The sequence below is a fragment of the Chaetodon auriga genome, chromosome 22 (genome assembly GCF_051107435.1).
Source record: "Chaetodon auriga isolate fChaAug3 chromosome 22, fChaAug3.hap1, whole genome shotgun sequence".
NCBI lineage: Eukaryota > Metazoa > Chordata > Actinopteri > Chaetodontiformes > Chaetodontidae > Chaetodon > Chaetodon auriga.
Genome location: NC_135095.1, coordinates 2,372,709 through 2,392,782, shown reverse-complemented (window position 1 = coordinate 2,392,782; position 20,074 = coordinate 2,372,709). Strand labels below are relative to the sequence as shown.

Below are 20,074 nucleotides of genomic sequence, written 5' to 3'. Positions count from 1 at the left end.
CTTCTCAGTAGTGTTTTGCAGTGTGTATTTGACAGTTTCATTTAGTTTGATATCTATAAGAGTAAGTTTTACCTTACCAGTGTCTCATTAAATATATCTGGAATTTCATTTTGAGTTTTAGTCGTCTTCATAGGAATCATAACATCCCTCTCATTTCATTGTTTATGCACCACGATGAACACCTGAGAATGACTTAAGGCCATTAGGTTGAGTGATTATGAGCCGTTAGGAGTTTTGACTTCGGACGGTACTATTATCATGTACTGATAATACAATGTGGCTGCTGTAAGCCAGTGTAATGCATTATGTAGGTTTGTTAAATACAACAAGGACTGTGTATTTTGTCCCCATCACATATACTGACCAATAACTCTTTCCATGAACATATGGGCATGTGAGTATTGCTTTAAGATAGACCTGAAAAATGCAAACCTATCCTTTAACACACAAAGGCGACCTAATCAGCTGGTATCACATTCTCATGACAGAACATTAACTCTGAATCTGAATTCTCATTATTTTTCTCATTTTGTCTCAGGTGAATTATACACAAAAAAATTATTTAATCCTAAACCTCAATCACAAGTCGAAACATACCCTGTCAGAATGTACAGTCATGTGAAAGCAAAGACAACAGAGAAAAGAGGAAAGTACAGGATGATAAAAGAGGAACTGAGCTTTAGTGGATAATAGATTACTCTTCAGAACACAGAGAATAAAAGTCAAAGCTGAAAGCATACAGCTCACAAGTGAACTCAACTCGAGCCGCTCTGACTGTTGGAAACGACTGTTTCTGAAGCTATGGCGACACAAAGGTAATGTACTTTATCTTTCCCCCACAACTTTTCTCCATTTTGCAGCACTGCTTTGAAAACGTTTGGTCAGTGTTCAAAATGCTCATTGCTATAAATTCTCATGCCCAGCTACAAGTATCTGTCTCATTTCTTTTGTCTCTTATTTTGTTGATCTTGGTGTTTCAGGACAAACGTAGCCGTTCTGATTGGGATGATTGCCATCATGTCTCTCATGAAACAGAACTGCATGGCTGGAAGGGAAGATGAAGAGGGATTTAAACTGTGTGTCACATCCAGGCGAGGAATGAAAGACCTCTCCCATCAAAATCTAACAAAAATTCCCTCAAATCTTTCCAGCAACATCCAGTATTTGGATATTTCTCATAACTCCATCCGAAGACTGGATGGAGCTCAGTTTTCCGGACTGTCCCAGCTCTGTTGCCTGAAGGTAACTCACTGTGGCCTGCAGGAGATTTCTCCCAGTGTGTTCAGTAACACACCAGCGCTAAAAGTTCTCAATATCTCATACAATGACTTAGCTATCATCCCTGACATTTCACTGAAACAGCTGAAAATTCTTGATCTGGCAAACAATCTCTACAACAGCTACAGAATTCCAGCAGCATTTCAAAACCTAACGAATCTGGAGGTGCTGTCATTAGGTAGTACAGAAGCTCTGTCAGTCAACTACAATGACTTTGACCCACTGATGAATGTTTCTCTGGATCATCTGGTTTTGGGAGCAGGAATTCACTGGCAAAAGTATGATTCTGGTGCTCTCACAAAAATTAAGTCACTCCAAAAAATTTCCCTTCTTGCATCTTTTTGCAAGGATTTTGATATGTTTGAGAACCTCCTTGTGGACTTAAATGTGACAGGAACAACATCATTGAGAGTCATCACTATGTTTCCAGACAACTGCCATGTGAGTGGCAACATCTTTAAGAACCTGAGAACAATGCCATTTATACAGAATCTCACCATAGAAAACACCTGGATAAACAGCTCGTTCATGGAGGTGTTCCTGAAGAACGTGTGGCTCTCCTCCCTTTATGACCTCTCATTTGTCAACATCACTTATAATGAAGATACACCAGATGGGTTTCAGTTTCGCACTATTAATCACACAATTAATCTTTGCTCAATTACATTCAATGGTGTGAATCATTATCAGTACAGTTACCCCACAATAAACATGAGCTTGGAGGCCATCTCAAATCTGGCCTATTTAAAGTTCTCAGGGACCGGAATGAACATTTTACCCTGCAAACTTCTATCTGCCCTGCCATCACTGGAAATACTTGATCTTTCAGATAACCTCTTAACAGATTCTGGCTTCTGGTGGTTTCACTGTTCGTACACCTCCGTCTTCCCCAAACTGAGGCAACTGTCTTTGAGTAAGAACCGCTTCATCAGTCTTTCCTTTATCTCTAAGAAGACGCATCAAATGAAGATGATGGAGTCTCTGGACCTCAGCTTCAACTCCATCAACTTGGACGGGGACTGCTTTTGGCCTGCTCATCTGACTGAGATCAACTTGGGAAATAACAACTTGGGAAACAGCGTCTTTAAATTCCTGTCCTCAAACTTTGAGAGGATTGACTTGTCAAAGACAGGAATAACAGCCATAAAGCAAGAGGATCTCTCTCAGTTTCCAAAACTGACACACCTCAAACTCAGCTGCAATAGCATCCAGGTTATCCCTGCAGATCTCATCGCCCCAGCTCTGCTCAGTCTCTATGTGGATCAGAACGCTATCACATCTATAACCAGGGAGGCCTTGGAAGGACTTCCCAGGCTTCAGACCCTCAAAGCTGGAAGCAATCCATTTGCCTGTTCGTGTGACTCCCATTGGTTCATAACTGTGCTTAACAAGTCTTTGCTCCAGGACTGGCCCTTAGATTATACATGCAGCTCCCCGCCATTGTTGTCAGGCCTGTCACTCTCAGAGTACAAAACCAGTGAGCTGTCATGTGTGGTGTGGCTTCAAGTTGCAGTTGCTTTGCCTGTATTAATAGCTATATCTGCAGTTATAGGTCTAATTTTCTATAAATGTGATGGAGTGTGGTATACTAAGATGTTGTGGGTGTGGATCAGGGTGAAGAGGAGAGGCAACAAACGCTCAAACATGTTGAAGAATATCTCATTTAGTTATCATGCGTTCATCTCCTACAGTCATCAGGACTGTGGCTGGGTGGATGACCAGCTGGTGCCCTCTCTGGAAGATTCTGGGTTTTCACTCTGCGTTCACGAGCGCGACTTCGTCCCTGGTGACTGGATCATAGACAACATCATCAACTGTGTGGAGTCCAGCTACAAGACGTTGTTTGTCCTCTCCAAACATTTCGTCCAGAGTGAATGGTGCAACTACGAGCTCTTCTTTGCCCAGCACAGAGCCATCAGCGTCCAGAGAGACTCTTTAGTCTTCATATTACTGGAGCCCATTCCAGCTGACTCTCTTCCCAAGAAGTTCTTGAGACTTCGAAGTTTACTGAGGCAGCAGACGTACCTCGAGTGGCCAAAGGATGAGCGGAAGCAGCAGGTTTTCTGGGCAAGTCTTAAATCCATGCTGCATATGGCAGACGAATCTATGGTTCTTAAGGATGTGGCTGTGGACATTTCAGATACAGTCCCTCTGCTTACAGACTAAGTGTGAGAAAAGGAACCATCTCTGTGCTTGTTCCTCCTGTTCATACTAGCCCTGAAGAGACCCCATCCTATATGATGGGGGACAAAGTCCAGAGTCCTTGTTCTGTGCAAAAACACATTCCCAAGTTCAATTGAAGCTAAGTTGAAGACAGTTAGATAAATCAATTTGGTATTTTTCAAGAATACCTTATTGTGCTTACACGCACAGTGTTTCTCAGCTGAGCTGGGCCAGAAAATTATAATGTGGCACTGAAAATACTGTGACTTTGGAAGATATCTACTTGACTTGTCTAACTCAAACTGCTAAAGCCTCATAATTCAGATGAACTTTGCAATAAATTTCAACGGAATTTGCCCCCCCTTTAACTTGCATTTAAATTCCTGTAAGAGGGGGGACTCTTTGTAGTCAGTGTGAGCAGGAGGAACAATTACAACAATCAGTAATGCTTTCAATGCACAATGTAGAACATGTCTATTGTACATTGTAATAATATAGAGTTGAAAAGTGAACCAATCCTTTAACCACAAAATGAAGATGACGCAATGGGTTCTGCATCTGTTACTGTAAATACTGCACATCTACAAACACATTTTGAGATGATGTAAATACAAATTGAGACTTTTAATGAAAATCCTTTAAGAAAACAATAGAACCAGTAACAATGATGACTTTATATAAAACAACACAAGTTTCAGTTGTGTAAACACAGCTGTTCCTGAACCTGGCTTCAATAAAGGAGTCAGAAATTGGCAATACACTTCAGCTAATTACATATTTACTGAAGACTGAACACAAAACAAGATCTGACTGGACAGAATCTCTGTGGATGTTTCATAAAGGAAATTGAATGTATTTTGTAAGCAGTAACTGAAATCAGTTCAAGATATCTCTTCATTAATTCTGACAAGTCAAAACTCAGTTTAAGATGTCTCACTGTAGTGTCAGAAGAAGTTTTAGACAGCAAAAGAAGAATTCTAAGATAAAACAGGCCTAATCCTTTATCGATCCCCAAGAGTAAATTCAGCATTATTTACCATTCATTTAATTGTATTCAACTGAATTTTTTTATTGAGATCTATGGAATTCACATTTCAGATGTTTAAAAGTGAACTGTTGGTATCTTTAATTAGAGGTTTCATGTGACTTACCAGCAAAAGTAACACGATGTATCAATGTTTAACTGAGTCATAAATTGATTACAGGTATCTGTAATGTGACTCTCATCAAGTGTGTTTGAGCTCTCGGTTTAGAGCCTCTTTTAATTTTAGCAAATGTCTCCATCTACTGTTTGTAATAACACCACACACCAGTGTGAGGGAATGGACTAGAAGGAGGCCGTAATGCAATTTTTTCTTTTTCTTTTTTTTTTTTTTTTACATAAAATGCATAATAGATGTACCTCTACTACTATACTGTAATAAAAACAACATTTATTTGTATTTATAGAGGTATTGCAATTTTTTTTCCTCCTTGCATACGGCTGCTAATGTACTTTATATAGAGAATCTTATCCTTATGTATTATATGAATATATGAAAATTTGCCAAATGCTATTGCTGTCAACTCTATATCATTGTGAGCCAGTGTGATGGGTCACTACATTTTTTAATATTAATATCCGAGGGCATGCCATAAATTTTTGCATTCTCTATGGGCCCCCTGCCCATCCATGGCTATTCATTCTAGTATCTAGGGCTGTTTATAGTCAACCCCCCAGTCCTATGACCCTGCTAATATGTGGTCTTATAATATATGGTACCACTATGTATAAGGCACTTGCTTTGAGGGATTTATAAGCTGTAACTACTGTCTATATAAATGTCAATAAACTATTTAGTAATACCTTATTCTGTAGATCTCCTCTAAGCCATTTTAACTGTTGCTTTGTGAAAATCCCTTTGGCTGGTGTTTGCCCTGAAATAAATAAAATCACACCAAACTTTTTTCCCCCCACAACCCAAACACTCTCAACTTTTTCATAAAGCAGTAATAAGTAATTACTCATAAAGACATTTGTCACAACTAACTAATGAATGACACTAGATGATTTTCTTTAACCAGTATAAAAACATTATAATGTAAAATAGTTGATATTTAAGATATTTATTTATATTTTTTGGACCATTCAAAGCAGTATTACTATTAGCCTTACTAATGAACAACAACACTATTTGTACATAGATTTGGTTTGCTGATTCGTTAGTAGAGACTACAATACCCATCATTCCATGCACGAAGCATCAGGATGATTTGCGCCGACTCAGTGAGTTGTGTAGTTGTCCCTGTTCTCTCCTCCTTTCAATGTAAGATGGTGGTTTGTGGTGTAAGTAGGTTGCCAGCACCTTTATAAGCTGAGAGAAAAGGCCGGTTGTTTCCATAAGACAGCGGCTACCGAGTTCCCGCCACGGGAGCTTTCTAGGACGGAGTTCCTGTCCCATCCAGGCAGACTTCTCCCTCAACATCCTGGACAGGAGTCTCCAGTAACACACAGGCAGGGTGAGTATCCACACTTCCAGTTATCCCAATTAAACCAACGCCATAAACTAGGCTATCCACTGAATCATCATTTCCAGTGGGGGACATGAGTGGCATAGTTAAGCCAAAGCCTAATCCAGTCGTCAAATGACTGTTGGTGTGTCAGAGGCGCCGTTCCGGGAGGAGAGCAGCAGCTTCACTCACGTTGGGTTGGTAACGTTATTTAGGTTATGTCGGGCTCTGCCGGCGGACGGCAGGCCGCGCAAACTCCTCTTCCCGACAGACATTTGGAAGGAACGCAACTTCTAAACAACACTTCGCTTTGCGAGGCAGTGCCATTGTCTTTTGCTAACTTTGGCGGGAGGTTTTATCACACAGTGAGCGTTGTATTCCATGCTACAGTACAGCACTGGAAAAGGCTGTCTGCCATTAGCCTACGTCATACACGGCAGACAGTAGCTAGCAGCATTCCAGGCAAGCAGCCAAGCCGGTTAGCTTCGCTGGTTAGCTTAGCTTAGCCCGGCAGCGCCCCACTTCAGTGTCACCTCAGCCGGCACATGACTGGCAACAAAGCTGGTTCTCACCCTCAAACCAATACTTCATGCCATTTCACGCCTTATTATAAGTATGTGACAATTAGACAAGCACATTACTTGTCTATTTATATATTATCTAATCCGGCACTAAACACAGCTTGCAAACTTTGCATATTAAACTTTAAGGTTTGGCGCATTCAGTCGGGTTACGCCGTTTCAGAGCCACTCTGATCATGTGACGAATAGTTGAACACACTTAGTTCCGTCCTCTCCCTATCGTGCACCAAAGAAAAGAAAAGAAAAAAAAATCCAAAAAAGCGTGACATGGTATGATGTGGTCAAATGCAGTCACGGTTGAATTTTTGGCTTCTGGCCTTAACCACCAAAACAAACAGCTCTGCCTCTGTATGAAAGAAGAGGCGAAGGTCAGCCTTATTTCTCAGGTGGGAAGTGTGTTTGTCTGCCACAGCTCTGTTGACACTTGACACTCCCCTCATTGGACTCATCCTCCTCCTAAACACTTCTGTTAGTTGTCCACAAGCCAGCCTCAAAGACACGCTAATGTGGCTTTACACTTCTTCATTTGCTCACCATGTTTCATTGTAGTGTTCAGTTTTAATGTTGATTTATGGAAAAACACCTTTGTGTTATCAATGGATCAAATGGTAATGCAAAATCATAAACCCACAGAGAACTCTCATCAACTCTGCAGTTTCTCAAAGCTCCATGAAGCTTCTTTAACTTCATTTAAGCTCATTGTTGTGGTTTAAACCTGCAGTCTCATGAAGTGGCTTCCAGCAACAGCAGACAGCAGTGTTAAGTGAAAAAGCTCTGATTAAGCCATTGCACTCTACTCGCAGCAGACACACAAAGTTAGAAACTTGGTGGTGAACATAGTCGACAGCTGTAGTTTTTTCTAAAGAATTGGTGTCAACCAAACCCAGGCTAATTCATATGAAATTGAGCCTGAGGTTACTAGTGTGCAGAGTTGGGAATCAAACATCAATACTTTTCCTAGCAATGAATGTCTTGTTTTCAAATTCAGGCAAAGTTCTTGTACTGTACTAAAGTTATGTTTTGTAAGTGGACACTGAGTTGTGATTTTTTGAAGTATTTTATTAGTAAGTATTGTTTTAGTATTGTCACTGAATGTCAGGTATTGTAAACTAGTGTTGAGGTGTGCTTATTATGTACCTATGATAGTGCTATTAATGTAACTTTTCTTAACACATTTCTGTGACATTGCTTCCTGCTCTTGACCAGTGTGGTCATGTTTTTCTATAAATGAGTGCTCCTGAGATAGTCAGGTTTGAAGTCAAATAGTTCCGTGTGTGTTGGCAGTGTCGCCGGCTCAATGTCTGAAACTCTTACTGGGTGTTTGTGTTTCTTTATGAGCACGCAGACAATACATTTCAGTTAATCATTAATCAGAAACGCTCATAACTGCATTATGAGCAAAAGTCAGCATGACCTTCCTTGTATGTGCTTTCCTTGTATCACTGTCGTTTTGTGTGTGTTGCCATGTTGTCTCAGGTCAGTGATGGCTTCAGCCTGGTTTATTCTCAGGCAACAGAACCTGTGTGGGGAATGTCTGATCATGTTGTTTAAGGTAACAGACACAAGGTCAATAGATATATTTCAGGTTCTGCCTGCAGCTGTGGGTGAGTGAGCAGGAATGCCTCTTCTGTCAAACACTGGAGGAGAAATCAGTTTACCCAGTTTAGAATCATGCAGGAAAGCAGAGTGAATGAAGAACTGTCACAACAATACAGTTTCCCCTTCTACTAAAACTGTATTTGCACAGGGCTCGTATGACTGATATTTGGCGGATGGTCTGCCCTTTGGAATAGTTGCAGAGGTTAGAATAGTTGCAACTGATGCCATTTGAATCAAACTTCTTTGAAGAGTCACAACTTAATCAAATTGTAAGGCACCAACATCAAACACATGCTGTTGAAATCAGCAGGAAAAATAAATGCTAACCCACAGTTAACCCACTGTCTCTATGGCAACATCACAGTTCCTGTTTACATCACCCAAAGTATGATGGGAACCCTGGTGGGAAAATTTTTAAATATATCCCTTCAGACAATGGAAGGAGTGGCTAAATCTGCAAAAAGTCGACAGTTTTTGGTTACTTATCAGAATGTTTTTGACAGGATTGAAGCTCAGAATGTCTCATCAACATGGTCCTTATATCCCATACATTCAGCATTGACATTCAGATATTTGCAGTGTTCTAAAAACCTGTGCACATAAAGGCAAAAACCCAGAACATTTAAAGTTGCATTAAAATTTCTGTTCCAGAACATGTATAGTGTTATGAACAGGTATCTGATGACAAGTCTGCACAGCACCACTTACTCTGAAAAGACACATAGTGATTGTGTCATAAGTCTGTAAATAAAGAGTTAAAACCAGACAAAGGCAGCCGAGATCCAACAGGTTGACCTTGCTGCTTTGTTCTCCCACTCAGAACTAACCATCCATTGTTCACATAATTGACAGCACAATATAAGTACTCTTGACATCCCCTGGAGATTAAAAACAAATAATGGGGCAGAGATAAAGGTCTAAACCAGTCATTTAATCTAAATCATTAAACCAACCTAATTTTACAAACAATATGAAGATCAACATTGCCATTGTCAACGTGGTATCATGTTGCTAACAAGCACAGCCTCACAGACCTGCTAGCATGGCTGTAGACTGGTGATCATCACTGATTGTTTAATCAAGCTACAGTACCAGTCAAAAGTGTGGACACACCTTCTCATTCAGTGATTTTCCATATTATTTTCAACACTGTAGATTTATACTTAAGGCATCAAAGCTATGAAATAACACATATGGAATAGTGGTGTCGTGATTTTAATTCTAATTTGAAAATTGATCTCCACCGCTGCAGACTTGCATGTGTCCACTACTTCAAAGATGACACAGTGTAGTTTACGGGTAGTCTGCAGCTCCACTTTTTACTGTCAGTGTCGGACGTGTCCATTTCTTTGATTGACACTGAGTGTCCGTTGTCACTATGCTTATCTAGCAGCTAGCTCAGTGTTCACTGATTAAACTGTGGTAAGTAGGATTTCACACACCCTTGCTGTGAGTTACACAGGAGGACGCTGTCTTAAGATTTCATGAAAAGGGACTTTTTATTTCTCATCTGTGACAGCGAACACAGTACATGGCCTTTCAGTCACTTTTATGCTTATTTAGCCACTTTACATCTGACTAAAGTAACTTAGCTACCGCTTCACTTTTCTAGCACTGCCGCAACGTGCTACCGCTTGGAGAGACTGACTTCCCACAACAAACCCATAAGCCTAGATCACATATACGGGTTCATAATAGAGATTTATATATGAAAGACTCAGTGCATGAATATTTTTCAATGCACACACAATGAGAATATAATTGAAAAAATTCCATATATATAAAAAATAAGGTTCACAAATATATTCAGAGGCACACACAAATATTTCTTGTTTTAAATAAATGTAGTGGAAACCCACAAATATATGTATTTCAAAGTATTTTTGGTTTTCATCAAAAACACGTTTGAATGTTGTTTCATATATACAAACTGTTGAACCTGCATTTACAAACTGCTCGTCAATTGTGACCTTCAATGATCTTGCAGTAGAATTTGTAGCTTCTTTGCAGCAACATCCATATTTGAAGTGTTGTAGTTGACCACAAGCTCTTTGGTTTAGCTGATATTGAGCTTAAGGCGATTGTCGCATCATGTGGTGAAGCTCTCCATCAGTCCTCTGTTCTCCTCTGTAAGAATAGTCTGTAAGTGAACATCAACATGTTTCTCACTGGAAATTATTCACTGGAATCAAACATGTTTATATAGTGACAACTTCCACTTGGACAAAAATGCACTTTAATACTTTTTATCAAATTCATTCAAAGTTTCCACTATGTTCATTGTATAAGCCTGGACAAACATGGATATAAACTGTGATTTGACTGGTTGGCAGAGGCAGGCAACTGCAAGGTGAAAACTTTAGCCTCCCAAATTTTTCCAAGTTTTCCATTTTATTTTTTCTGAATTCTGTGTTTTACAGTTCAAGGATATTTTGTCATCAGAAAGAATTTCTAATTAAGTTTGCATTAATACTGAGGACATCAAAACTTTGAGAGAACATGTGGATTTAAAAAGTGTAAAGCAAGTCAAAATACTTTTATGTATTCTTCAGTCTCAGAAGCCATTGGCTATACTCTTGTGCTCTAGCACACTGCCCCCCCCCTTCTCTCTCTCTCTCTCCCTCTCTCTCTCTCTCTCTCTCTCTCTCTTTTAAACATGACTCTGTTAAATTGTCAAGAGGATGGGTAAAAAGTAGATCCTTTAAAGTCCAGATGAAACAACATTTCAATTTCTGTTTTCCGTATCATCATTGTATTTCCAAGTGAAACAGGATAGGCAGATGGGACATAATGTTGGGAGGAGTTCGATTTTACGGTGGACACGGTGGAGCAGGGACAGAAAATGTCCAGAGACAACCCACAGATGGTAAAAATACCAGCCTTAGAAATTGGCAATTAATGGCAGCACATATCAGTGCCCACACATCAATGCTTCACGAGTTCATGTAGCAGACGTATCTCAACATCAAGTGTTGGGAAGAGACTGTGTGAATCAGGCTGTCATGGCAAAATTGCTGCAAAGAATTTGAGGTTTTTGGTTCCAACAGTCGTGTCTTTGTGAGATGCAGAGAGAGGGTATCTGCATGTGTGGTTCCCACCATGAAGCATGGAGGAGGAGGTGTGATGTGTGGGGGTGCATTGCTGGTGATGCTGTAGGTGGTTTATTCAAAATTCAAGGCACATTTAGCCAACACGGCGACCACAGCTCTCCATGCCATCCCATCTGGTTTGTGCTTTGTGGGACCATCACTTGATTTTCAACAGGACAATGACCAAAACCAGATCGGCTTTATTTTTTCCAAAATTCTGTTTTCCATTGTAATGTTTCTGAATTCTGTATTTTAAGATTGAAGCACACTTTGTTGTCTGAACAAATGAATATTTCAAACATTTAATACACAATATTTAAAAATTCAACGAATATCAATTTAATTTCAATCAGTTCGTTTTTCTGCGTAGTCTACAATAACATTCAAAGTGGATTTCAAAGTAAAAGGTGACTGCTTTTTTGCTCACTACATATTTCCATATGTGTTCTATAGTTTTGATGTCTTCAGTATTAGTATATAATGTAGAAAATAATAAAAATAAAGAAAAACCATCAACTGAGAAGGCTTGTTCACACTTTTCACTTTTAATCTGGCAAACCTTTAATTCTACTAAATCTGTAACATAGTTAAAGATAAGTTGTACCTATCAAACTAAAGCTTATTGTAGCTAATACATCAGAGTTCCTGCTGTTACTATACCAATAAATACAATTATTATTAGATATGTATTCAAGCACACCACTGTTTCTTCATTTTAGAGTGCCCTGGGCTACAAGCTCTATTTTTAATGCATTGTCATAGTGTGTAAAAGACTCTTTGATTACTTGTTTTACTTTCAAATAAACATTAAAATACCTGATTATCAAACTAATGGATAGACACAGCCCAGATGAAACATGATAAATCCTGCTGTTGCTCTTGATTTTTTTTTGTCTTGATTGACGCCATTGTTGTCAGTGCTTCGCAGAGGTGCTAATCATCTGCTGTTTTATGTGAAGGCCTCTTAAGGTTTCATTTTGTAACCAACCTTATCCTTAAGAAAAATATATGAATTCCTTACAGGGCTGTAGGTTAACTTTTTTCCACGTGGCACGGGTGGTGCAGATGTTGAAAGATTTGTGGCACAGGCCACAACATGGTAGCACGAGTATAAAACACTTGTTACTATCTCTAAAACCACCACAAGCAGCGCAGTTCATCACTTAAACAGGCATGTGGCTGTAAAGGATATAAATATTGCATACACATCATCACGACCACCATCTAAACACTAACAAGAAATGTTTTCAGACGAACATTTTATTGATGCCCCTGATGGTAAATTGCAGGGATGTAACACATTTTGCTATGCAAACACAACTATATATTACATTTCAAATGAGCAGTACAAATCTCAGTAAATTTCCTTTGTCATATAAACATTATCACTGATATTACATTCATACTAATCATACTGTGTAAATGTACAGTGTTTTTGTGGTCCCAACTTTATTTAGAATCAGGATTGCAATGCACCATCAATTTGCCTCACACACACACAAACATGAACCTTCACCACACAACCTTGAAGCTCTTGCTATGTCTACATTTTCATTCTAAAACTGAATGTGTTTTAAAACAAAAACAGTCTCCGTCCAGAGCGTTGTAGCACCAGTCTCAGACTGTCTCACACACATGCATTTCAAAGCTGTATCACATTACCACCACCATACCCACAAAAACATCAAAAAACATCTGAACTCTAGACCTTGGATCACCTCTCACATCAAGCACTGATGTGGAAGGAGGCTTAATCCTGGCTGTCCTTAAAACAGACAGATTAAGAATGAGATTACTCAGGCCAGACTCAAATATACGGACAGACTGGAGCAGGAGTCCAGAAACATGAACCAAAACAAGCCTTTCATAAAGTAAAAGCCTAAAAAGGTTACTTTTAAATGATAATGAACTGTAGCCTATTTATAGCCTTTACTGTTCCCCCTGCTTCTTTACCATCTTAAACATCTCCAAGTAAAACCAATTTACTGGCATCACACAAATTGCCTCCAGAATCATCTGCCTTACCACACCCAGGCTTTCAGACATGAAACACATAGCGACCCCATGGCTAGCACTTATTATAGCAACTGGCACTGATCACCCCTCCATTACCTCCATTTGGTTGGAGATACAATACTTAAACGTGCAGAAGAGCTTGCTTTAGTAAGAGTTTTGCCTTAGTAGCCATGAACAGACTGCCTTGCTGACACTTCGGTGAGCTGGGATTTCTGAATGTAGACATGATGATTTTCTGTGTTGTCTATCTGTATGTTGCTTGGTGTGTGAACAATGCAGCTAAATCTTATATGAAGTCTGCAGTATCTTCAGCTGTGTGAAGTCTGGTAAATGTCCTCAAGTGATGTCACCAGAGTTGGTTGGATCTGAAGACTGCAAGTTTGAAAATGAAAAAAATCTGGAAGGTAGAAAGAAGTGAGCTTTACCTGAGCTCTGTAGCCCACTGCTCATCTCGGCTTAAGTCTAGTCTTTTCTCTTAGCATTTCATAAAGCTGAACATGCACGTCCTGTGTCTTCCAATGCTGAGGATTTTTCTTTATTGAAGGAGTGAATGTCCTAGGCCTGTATGATGTGAAGAGGACACACATGATGCAGAGCATTGCACAAACGGCACAAATCAGTGGGGACTTAAGAGCAAAGTTGCAGTCTCCGAATTTTGGGGGCTGCTCTTAGATGGATTGGAGGACACCACAAAAACCAATGTGCAACTTGACAGAGACTCCACTGTGAGGACTCCAATGGACGGACATAAAGCAAGCAGGAAAAGGAGTCAGAGGTTGGCTGAGCAGATGAGGCTTCTTTGTCAGACTACTAAGAGGTGTAGCAGTAGATGTTGAAGTAAATAATATCTTGTCAGCTGAAGTGACGATCTTGTGGTTATGGAAATATGAGCCTGGCACCTGGGGCAATGCTGGCCTTACTAAAATGCTGTTACTAATTTCATGCAGTGTGCTATTCAGGCTCATTTCATGTAGCAGCAGCTAACTCTGTAGAACTGCTCCCTGTGCTGAGCTGCTGGAGGGATCACTGATGACCATACATGTCCAACAGGGAGGAAAGGGGAGGCTGCAGGAGCATCGCTGCTGCCCATCTGGACTTCCCCTTAAAAGAGAGAAGACTCGCCTGACTCCACCCCACCACACTCAGGACAGGCAGGGTATTTTTAGCCGTCGTCCACTCACTCCCTGTCCTGCTGCCTGGGCAGACCCACATGGAAATTCTGGGTACTTCATCAGTTAGACAGCAGAGGTACAGAGAGCACTGACATGTTTTCCTCTTGGTAAAGTTCAAGATGTTGTAGGTTTAATTGACAAGTCTAGCTGACTGTCTTAAATCATAAAGTCAGGCTTCAGTTGTCCACTGCCTTAACAATTAGCTGGTCTGCCACTTTTCCAGCTGTTAGGTTGCCTGTTTTGTCTGAGTGTTGGGAGTTGGCTGTCCATCAGACAAAGACGTAGCATCTGCACCATCATCCACAGGTTTCTGAAGGGGCTTTAAGAAGCTTGGATTTGGGAATACCACTCATTATCTCAGATAATTTGGTCAAAAAAAGCCTGATTAAGGTGGTCATCAAGTTAACATTAGCCTTAGCTTTTGGCCATGGTGGTGGTTGGTTGCACTAACCAAGCAAGGGATTTTGTTGTGAAAGTATAGGAGTATAGTATAGTATAGGGGAAATCAAAACTTCCTTCTCACAAGTTGTGCTCTGTAGATGTCTCCAAAACAGCATGTAATGAGCATTTCATTCAAATGAAGGCTCATTTGTTGGGTCTTATCCCTTTTTCATCTCTTTAGTTTTCTGTTGTGTGATACCAGCAGACAAGCTTGAGATGTGTGTTTTTACCACACAGGATTTTTGTAGACCACTAAGTCTAACCTTAACAAAAAGCATTTGAGCCAACATTTGGTTGCAACCAAAACCACTGCAGTAGATTGAGTAGTTGTAATGAGTTATTCTCCTGTGCCACACAGGGTTTGAAAGGCCTTTGGGGAAAAAAACTCAGATTTATGTGTGTCCTGGTTGTTTGTATTGGTTTATTGTTAATGGACGGCTTACAGCTGGCACGACAGCAGTCCATCAGTTCAACAACACTTTATTTCAAGTTGTGGGTTCATATTTAGAAAAAACTAAATCAATCAAACACAATGTTTGACACAACAGACATCACATATAGATGTTGTCACAGAAAAGGTCCTATTGTGGATATTAATACCTGAACAGACTGCCTGGACTAAAGTTGGCTCTGGACCTGCTCCCTCTGTAGATATGAAGGGCTCATTCCAAGGTGAAGAAAACACAACAATTCGAATTTTCAGGTGATTATACACTGAAAACATGATTTTGAATATTATATCCATTTCTGCTGACAAATCCCCTAAATCCTGGACCACAGATGGGCAGTGCTGTTATCGTAAATAGTGTTACATCAGTTTCAGAAACTTGCAGAAAGCCTTTCTGAGCTCCAGTTGAAAATCCTGCTAACACATAAAGAAAAACAAAGTGTGTCTTACAACGAGCAGGAAATGTCAGATATTTTGGTTGCAGCTTTGCTCGTTGTCTGTCCATTAGCTGAGTGCCCACCCATGCATCAAAGTAAATCATGAGTTGTGAAATGACCCAATTTCTTACCAATTAACCAGCAGCGTCTGCCTGCAGAGGTTTTTAGAACAGTTTAATTGGCCACTTAGGCTGATCTAAACAAAGTTTAACATCTTCTCTCCAGCCGCCTGTGACACAGCTACATAATGACAGCTTCATTAACTCTCATGGTTGTGACTCACACTGAATCCACACATCATTGGCTGGAAAGCAGCACATTCGGCACCCTTACAACTCATTATTTAACCTTTTAAACCACTTAAGATGACGTGTGATGGGCCCTGAAAGGCATATTTCATAACAAAAATACTTGTCCTATATCTCACCATATTAGGCCATGTTTATTTAGCTGATATGCTGGTAACTCAGGCATTCAATACACTATGTCTACAGTAATGTAGAATCATTTTTTGTCTCAGTTTTGCATTGTTCTTTGATCTTTATTTAGCGTTCATGTTCATGTGTTTCTTTAATTACAGCAGTCAATATAACAACTGAACAATTATTTGAACTGTACGTTGAACTAAACAATGAAACATTTCTTTTTAAGACAATTATCCATAAAGTGTGCAGCTTTTGTCACGGCAATGTCTCTTTCTGGGCTTCTGGAAGAACATTTCCATTTGTCACCAGAATGTAGCTAAGCTCCAGTTTTTCTCTGTTGCAGTATCTGCAGCTCCTCCTGTCCCTGTCCTGTGAAAGCTGGCCAGTTCAATAGTGTGAAATCGTAGGATGTCCCGGAACCCCGAGGGGAAGGATGGCCCAATGGAGTGCCCGCTGTGTATGGAACCACTGGAGATCGATGACGTCAACTTCTTCCCCTGCACCTGTGGGTACCAGATCTGCCGCTTCTGCTGGCATCGAATCAGGACAGATGAGAACGGTCTCTGTCCCGCCTGCAGAAAGGTAGACCTCCGTCTTCTTGGAAGCCCGATCCCTTAAAATAGCTGACACTAGTCCATCAGAAAGCCATAATGCTCACTTGTGATTTACCGCTCATTCAATTGTTCCAGCAATCATGTTTAACTGTGTGCTGGTTTAATTGTATTTTTTGATTGATTAATCCTGATTGAAAATTCATCATTTAATCTATAATGTGTCATGTCAATATAAATGACAATGTCCCATCACAAGTTACCAGAACCCATAGAAATGTCTTCATATTTCTCGTTTGTTTGACCATACACATTCCAGTAGATTTCTGTTTACAGTGAAAGCAAACAGACAAGCACTAAACCTGTTTCATTTGTTTTTCTAGATAACATACTTTATCTATTAATTAATAATTGAATTAAATCAAAACTGATCAATATTTAAGCATTTTTATTTGTCCTAACAATGCATTCATCATGTACTGTAGTATTGCATGCCTCCTTTGACTTGTTACACTTGTACCTCCATGTAAGGGTTTAGATAATGGGATAAATTGCCCACTTGTTTCCAAACTGTCTGATTGCCTGTCTACTCGTGTTTATTGACCTGTCAGACTTTGTCGTAGTGATGTCACAGATGTTCCCGGATCTCAGAAATAAACTTGAATGAATACAGTATGATCAGAAACAATCAAAATAATGGTGCAAACTACAAACTACAACACTTGATCAACTGGAATTATCCACACACAAGGAAGAAAATCATACACTGGACACATTCACCTGCAGCCTGAATGTAGTCTCTGACACATCTTGGATAGGATCAATGGCAGACTTCAGAAGTCTAAAATCACACTGGTCGTAAAGTGAAACTTCTCATTTGAACTTCAGTCGACACTTCACACTCATCAAAAAGACGACTCGCACAGTTGTTACGAACTCCTGGGAGAACTGAAGAGCACAGATTGATACTTAACAGTGGCAGAGCGTCTGACTGGGGATGTTTTCCTTGAATAATGTGTGTGTTCTGCAGCCGTACCCAGAAGACCCAGCAGTGTACAAGCCGCTGTCACAGGAGGAGCTACAGAGGATAAAGAATGAGAAGAAGCAGAAGCAGAACGAGAAGAAGCAGAAGATCACAGAGAACAGAAAACATCTCGCCAGTGTCCGAGTGGTCCAGAGAAACCTGGTGTTTGTAGTGGGGCTGTCTCAAAGACTGGCTGACCCTGAGGTGAGACACAAACACACACACACACACACACACACACACACACACACACACACACACACACAAAATAAAAGGAGTATTGTACTAGTTTGATGTTGACTCTTGATTTTTAGTAGTAACTAAAACTGTAGTAAGGCTCTATCATAACTACTAGAATAAGCATTAAATGAATGGGATGTAATTCTGCTGCAGCAGTTTGGTCTGCTAACACCTCCCACACTCAAGTTCCTGCTGTTCATACTATTTGCGGAGAGTCTACAAGGATAGGTTTACATGTTTTAATCTTCAAAGAACATTGCTTTTCTCATACTGTACATTGTTGCAGCACCACTATTCACCCTCTGTCTGAAACAATCCGTTTTAGCTCCTGTCTCTTTAAGCTCCCCTGCCCGATAAGCCCTGTCTACTCTGATAGGTCAGCTCACACAAGCTTGAGCAGGCACCCGCCATGTTCCTACATTAGCTCTGCCAGTGTTTTTGCAATCAGGGAATCACTGTATCAGAGTATAGCTGCACTTCTACCTTGAATATCACCAAATAACCCCTTCTAAACCAAAAACTTCATTGCAGGAATAGAGTAGGTTCCAGCAGGAATCTTATCCGTATTACCACACACACACACACACACACACACACACACACACACACACACACACACACACACACTCTGTCTCTCTATGCATACTGCCAAGACTGAGCAGAATTTTAAGCCAGAGTCCTACCGTCCAGCTTAGAGTATTAACATCAACACAAACACTTCCTCTGGACTAAAACTGTTTGTTTATATTCAATAGATGAGTCATTTTCGGAGGAATAATGTACAGAAAAGTGTCTTTTTGTTTGCGCAGTTCCAATGGAACCGATTGTCCCCCTTTTTTCTCCCCTATCACAGTAAAAGTTTTAGGTTTCATACTTCCATCTTCCAGTTGATCTTAGGCCAGGGGTCTCAAACCTGACCGAGTAACCTGACAGCCACTGTTCAGGTTGTTGAGCTGATCAGCTTTCCCTCTCATGTCATTCATACCTATCATATTGCTCTTCATGTAATGCATCTTTTGATTGTGTTCCTGAAGAACGGCAGCTTATCTCCTGTTTTAGGTTATTTAGCCTTTATTGAGAGCCGTGTGTAGAGACAGGAAACAGTTAAGATCCTCCTTGCAGATGATACAGCAGTAATAATAAACTCCAGTTTCTCAAATTTTGTAGACTTGCTCGAAAAAAGCTAAATATTGTATTTACATTTTTTACTTTTACAGTAGACCTGTACATATTTTTGTGTGTATGTACATATATGTGTATGTGTGTAGATATATGTATAAAATTATGATGATGATGATGGATTAAGATAAATGATTGAAAGTATCTTCTGTGTGTACCAGGTACTAAAGAGGCCAGAATATTTTGGGAAGTTCGGGAAGATTCACAAAGTGGTGATCAACAACAGCACGTCATATGCTGGTTCACAGGTGAGGCCCCCCACAGCAAACAACAGGCCACACATAGCAGTAGTGTCGGAAGGAGACCTCTGTCAGGCAGCCACATTGATGAAATCAGTATTTAATGTTGGCTTTGTCTCTGTTGTTTGTGTTTTTTCTCAGGGGCCCAGTGCCAGTGCCTATGTCACTTATATTCGGTCTGAAGACGCTCTCAGAGCTATCCAGTGTGTCAACAATGTAGTTGTAGATGGCAGAACACTTAAGGTAATGAACAGTCGAGCAAATATGTTCATTTTCTTTTGTTTACTTTTCTTGTCCTGAAATCTCTCACCAAATGCCTGAAGGAGATTTCACACACATTCAGATGTCATGACAGCTGGTGTTTTTGCAGAGTAGGAAAATGCAGTGTTCCCCCTTTCCAGTTGCACTTGCCACAGCTTTAATTTCACTTCAGATGATTTCACATGTCAAAGCAGAGCTGAGAAGCTGGCTGGAGCTTGAGGTTCAGCTCTGAGTGGTACTTGGTAATGTCCACCATGAAGGCCAAATCACACAGACGCTTGCTGTCACTGAGTATCCATGTCAAGTTTTCCTTCATCTCTATGAATTATTCCAGACAAACTGACACTTTAAAACAATTTTACTTTCCCTGGTGCTAGCAGCTCTGCAGCAGCAACAAGGCACTCCCTCACAAATTCTCCTTCTGAATGAAGTTTCAGCTTC

At 40.2% G+C, this 20,074-nt stretch overlaps 2 protein-coding genes across 3 annotated transcripts in view; both read left to right on the top strand.

Annotated features, from left to right (window-relative positions):
- The first annotated feature begins 714 nt into the window (after positions 1-714).
- On the top strand, positions 715-4,322 carry LOC143314694 (toll-like receptor 1). Its single transcript, XM_076721757.1, has 2 exons — positions 715-815; positions 981-4,322. The coding sequence occupies exons 1-2, from the start codon at positions 802-804 to the stop codon at positions 3,442-3,444; spliced, it is 2,478 nt and encodes an 825-aa protein (XP_076577872.1). The 5' UTR covers positions 715-801; the 3' UTR covers positions 3,445-4,322.
- A 1,392-nt stretch (positions 4,323-5,714) lies between these two features.
- cnot4b (CCR4-NOT transcription complex, subunit 4b) overlaps positions 5,715-20,074 on the top strand; it is a 45,178-nt gene continuing 30,818 nt past the window's right edge. Inside the window, exons 1-5 of one of the 2 annotated variants that reach the window (XM_076722124.1) lie at positions 5,715-5,940; positions 16,483-16,721; positions 17,721-17,918; positions 19,295-19,381; positions 19,514-19,615. In XM_076722124.1, coding sequence (XP_076578239.1) covers positions 16,548-16,721; positions 17,721-17,918; positions 19,295-19,381; positions 19,514-19,615 — 561 coding nt within the window. In that variant the 5' untranslated portion in view covers positions 5,715-5,940; positions 16,483-16,547. The remainder of the gene's footprint in view (positions 5,941-16,482; positions 16,722-17,720; positions 17,919-19,294; positions 19,382-19,513; positions 19,616-20,074) is intronic. The other variant, XM_076722123.1, reaches the window with a different exon arrangement.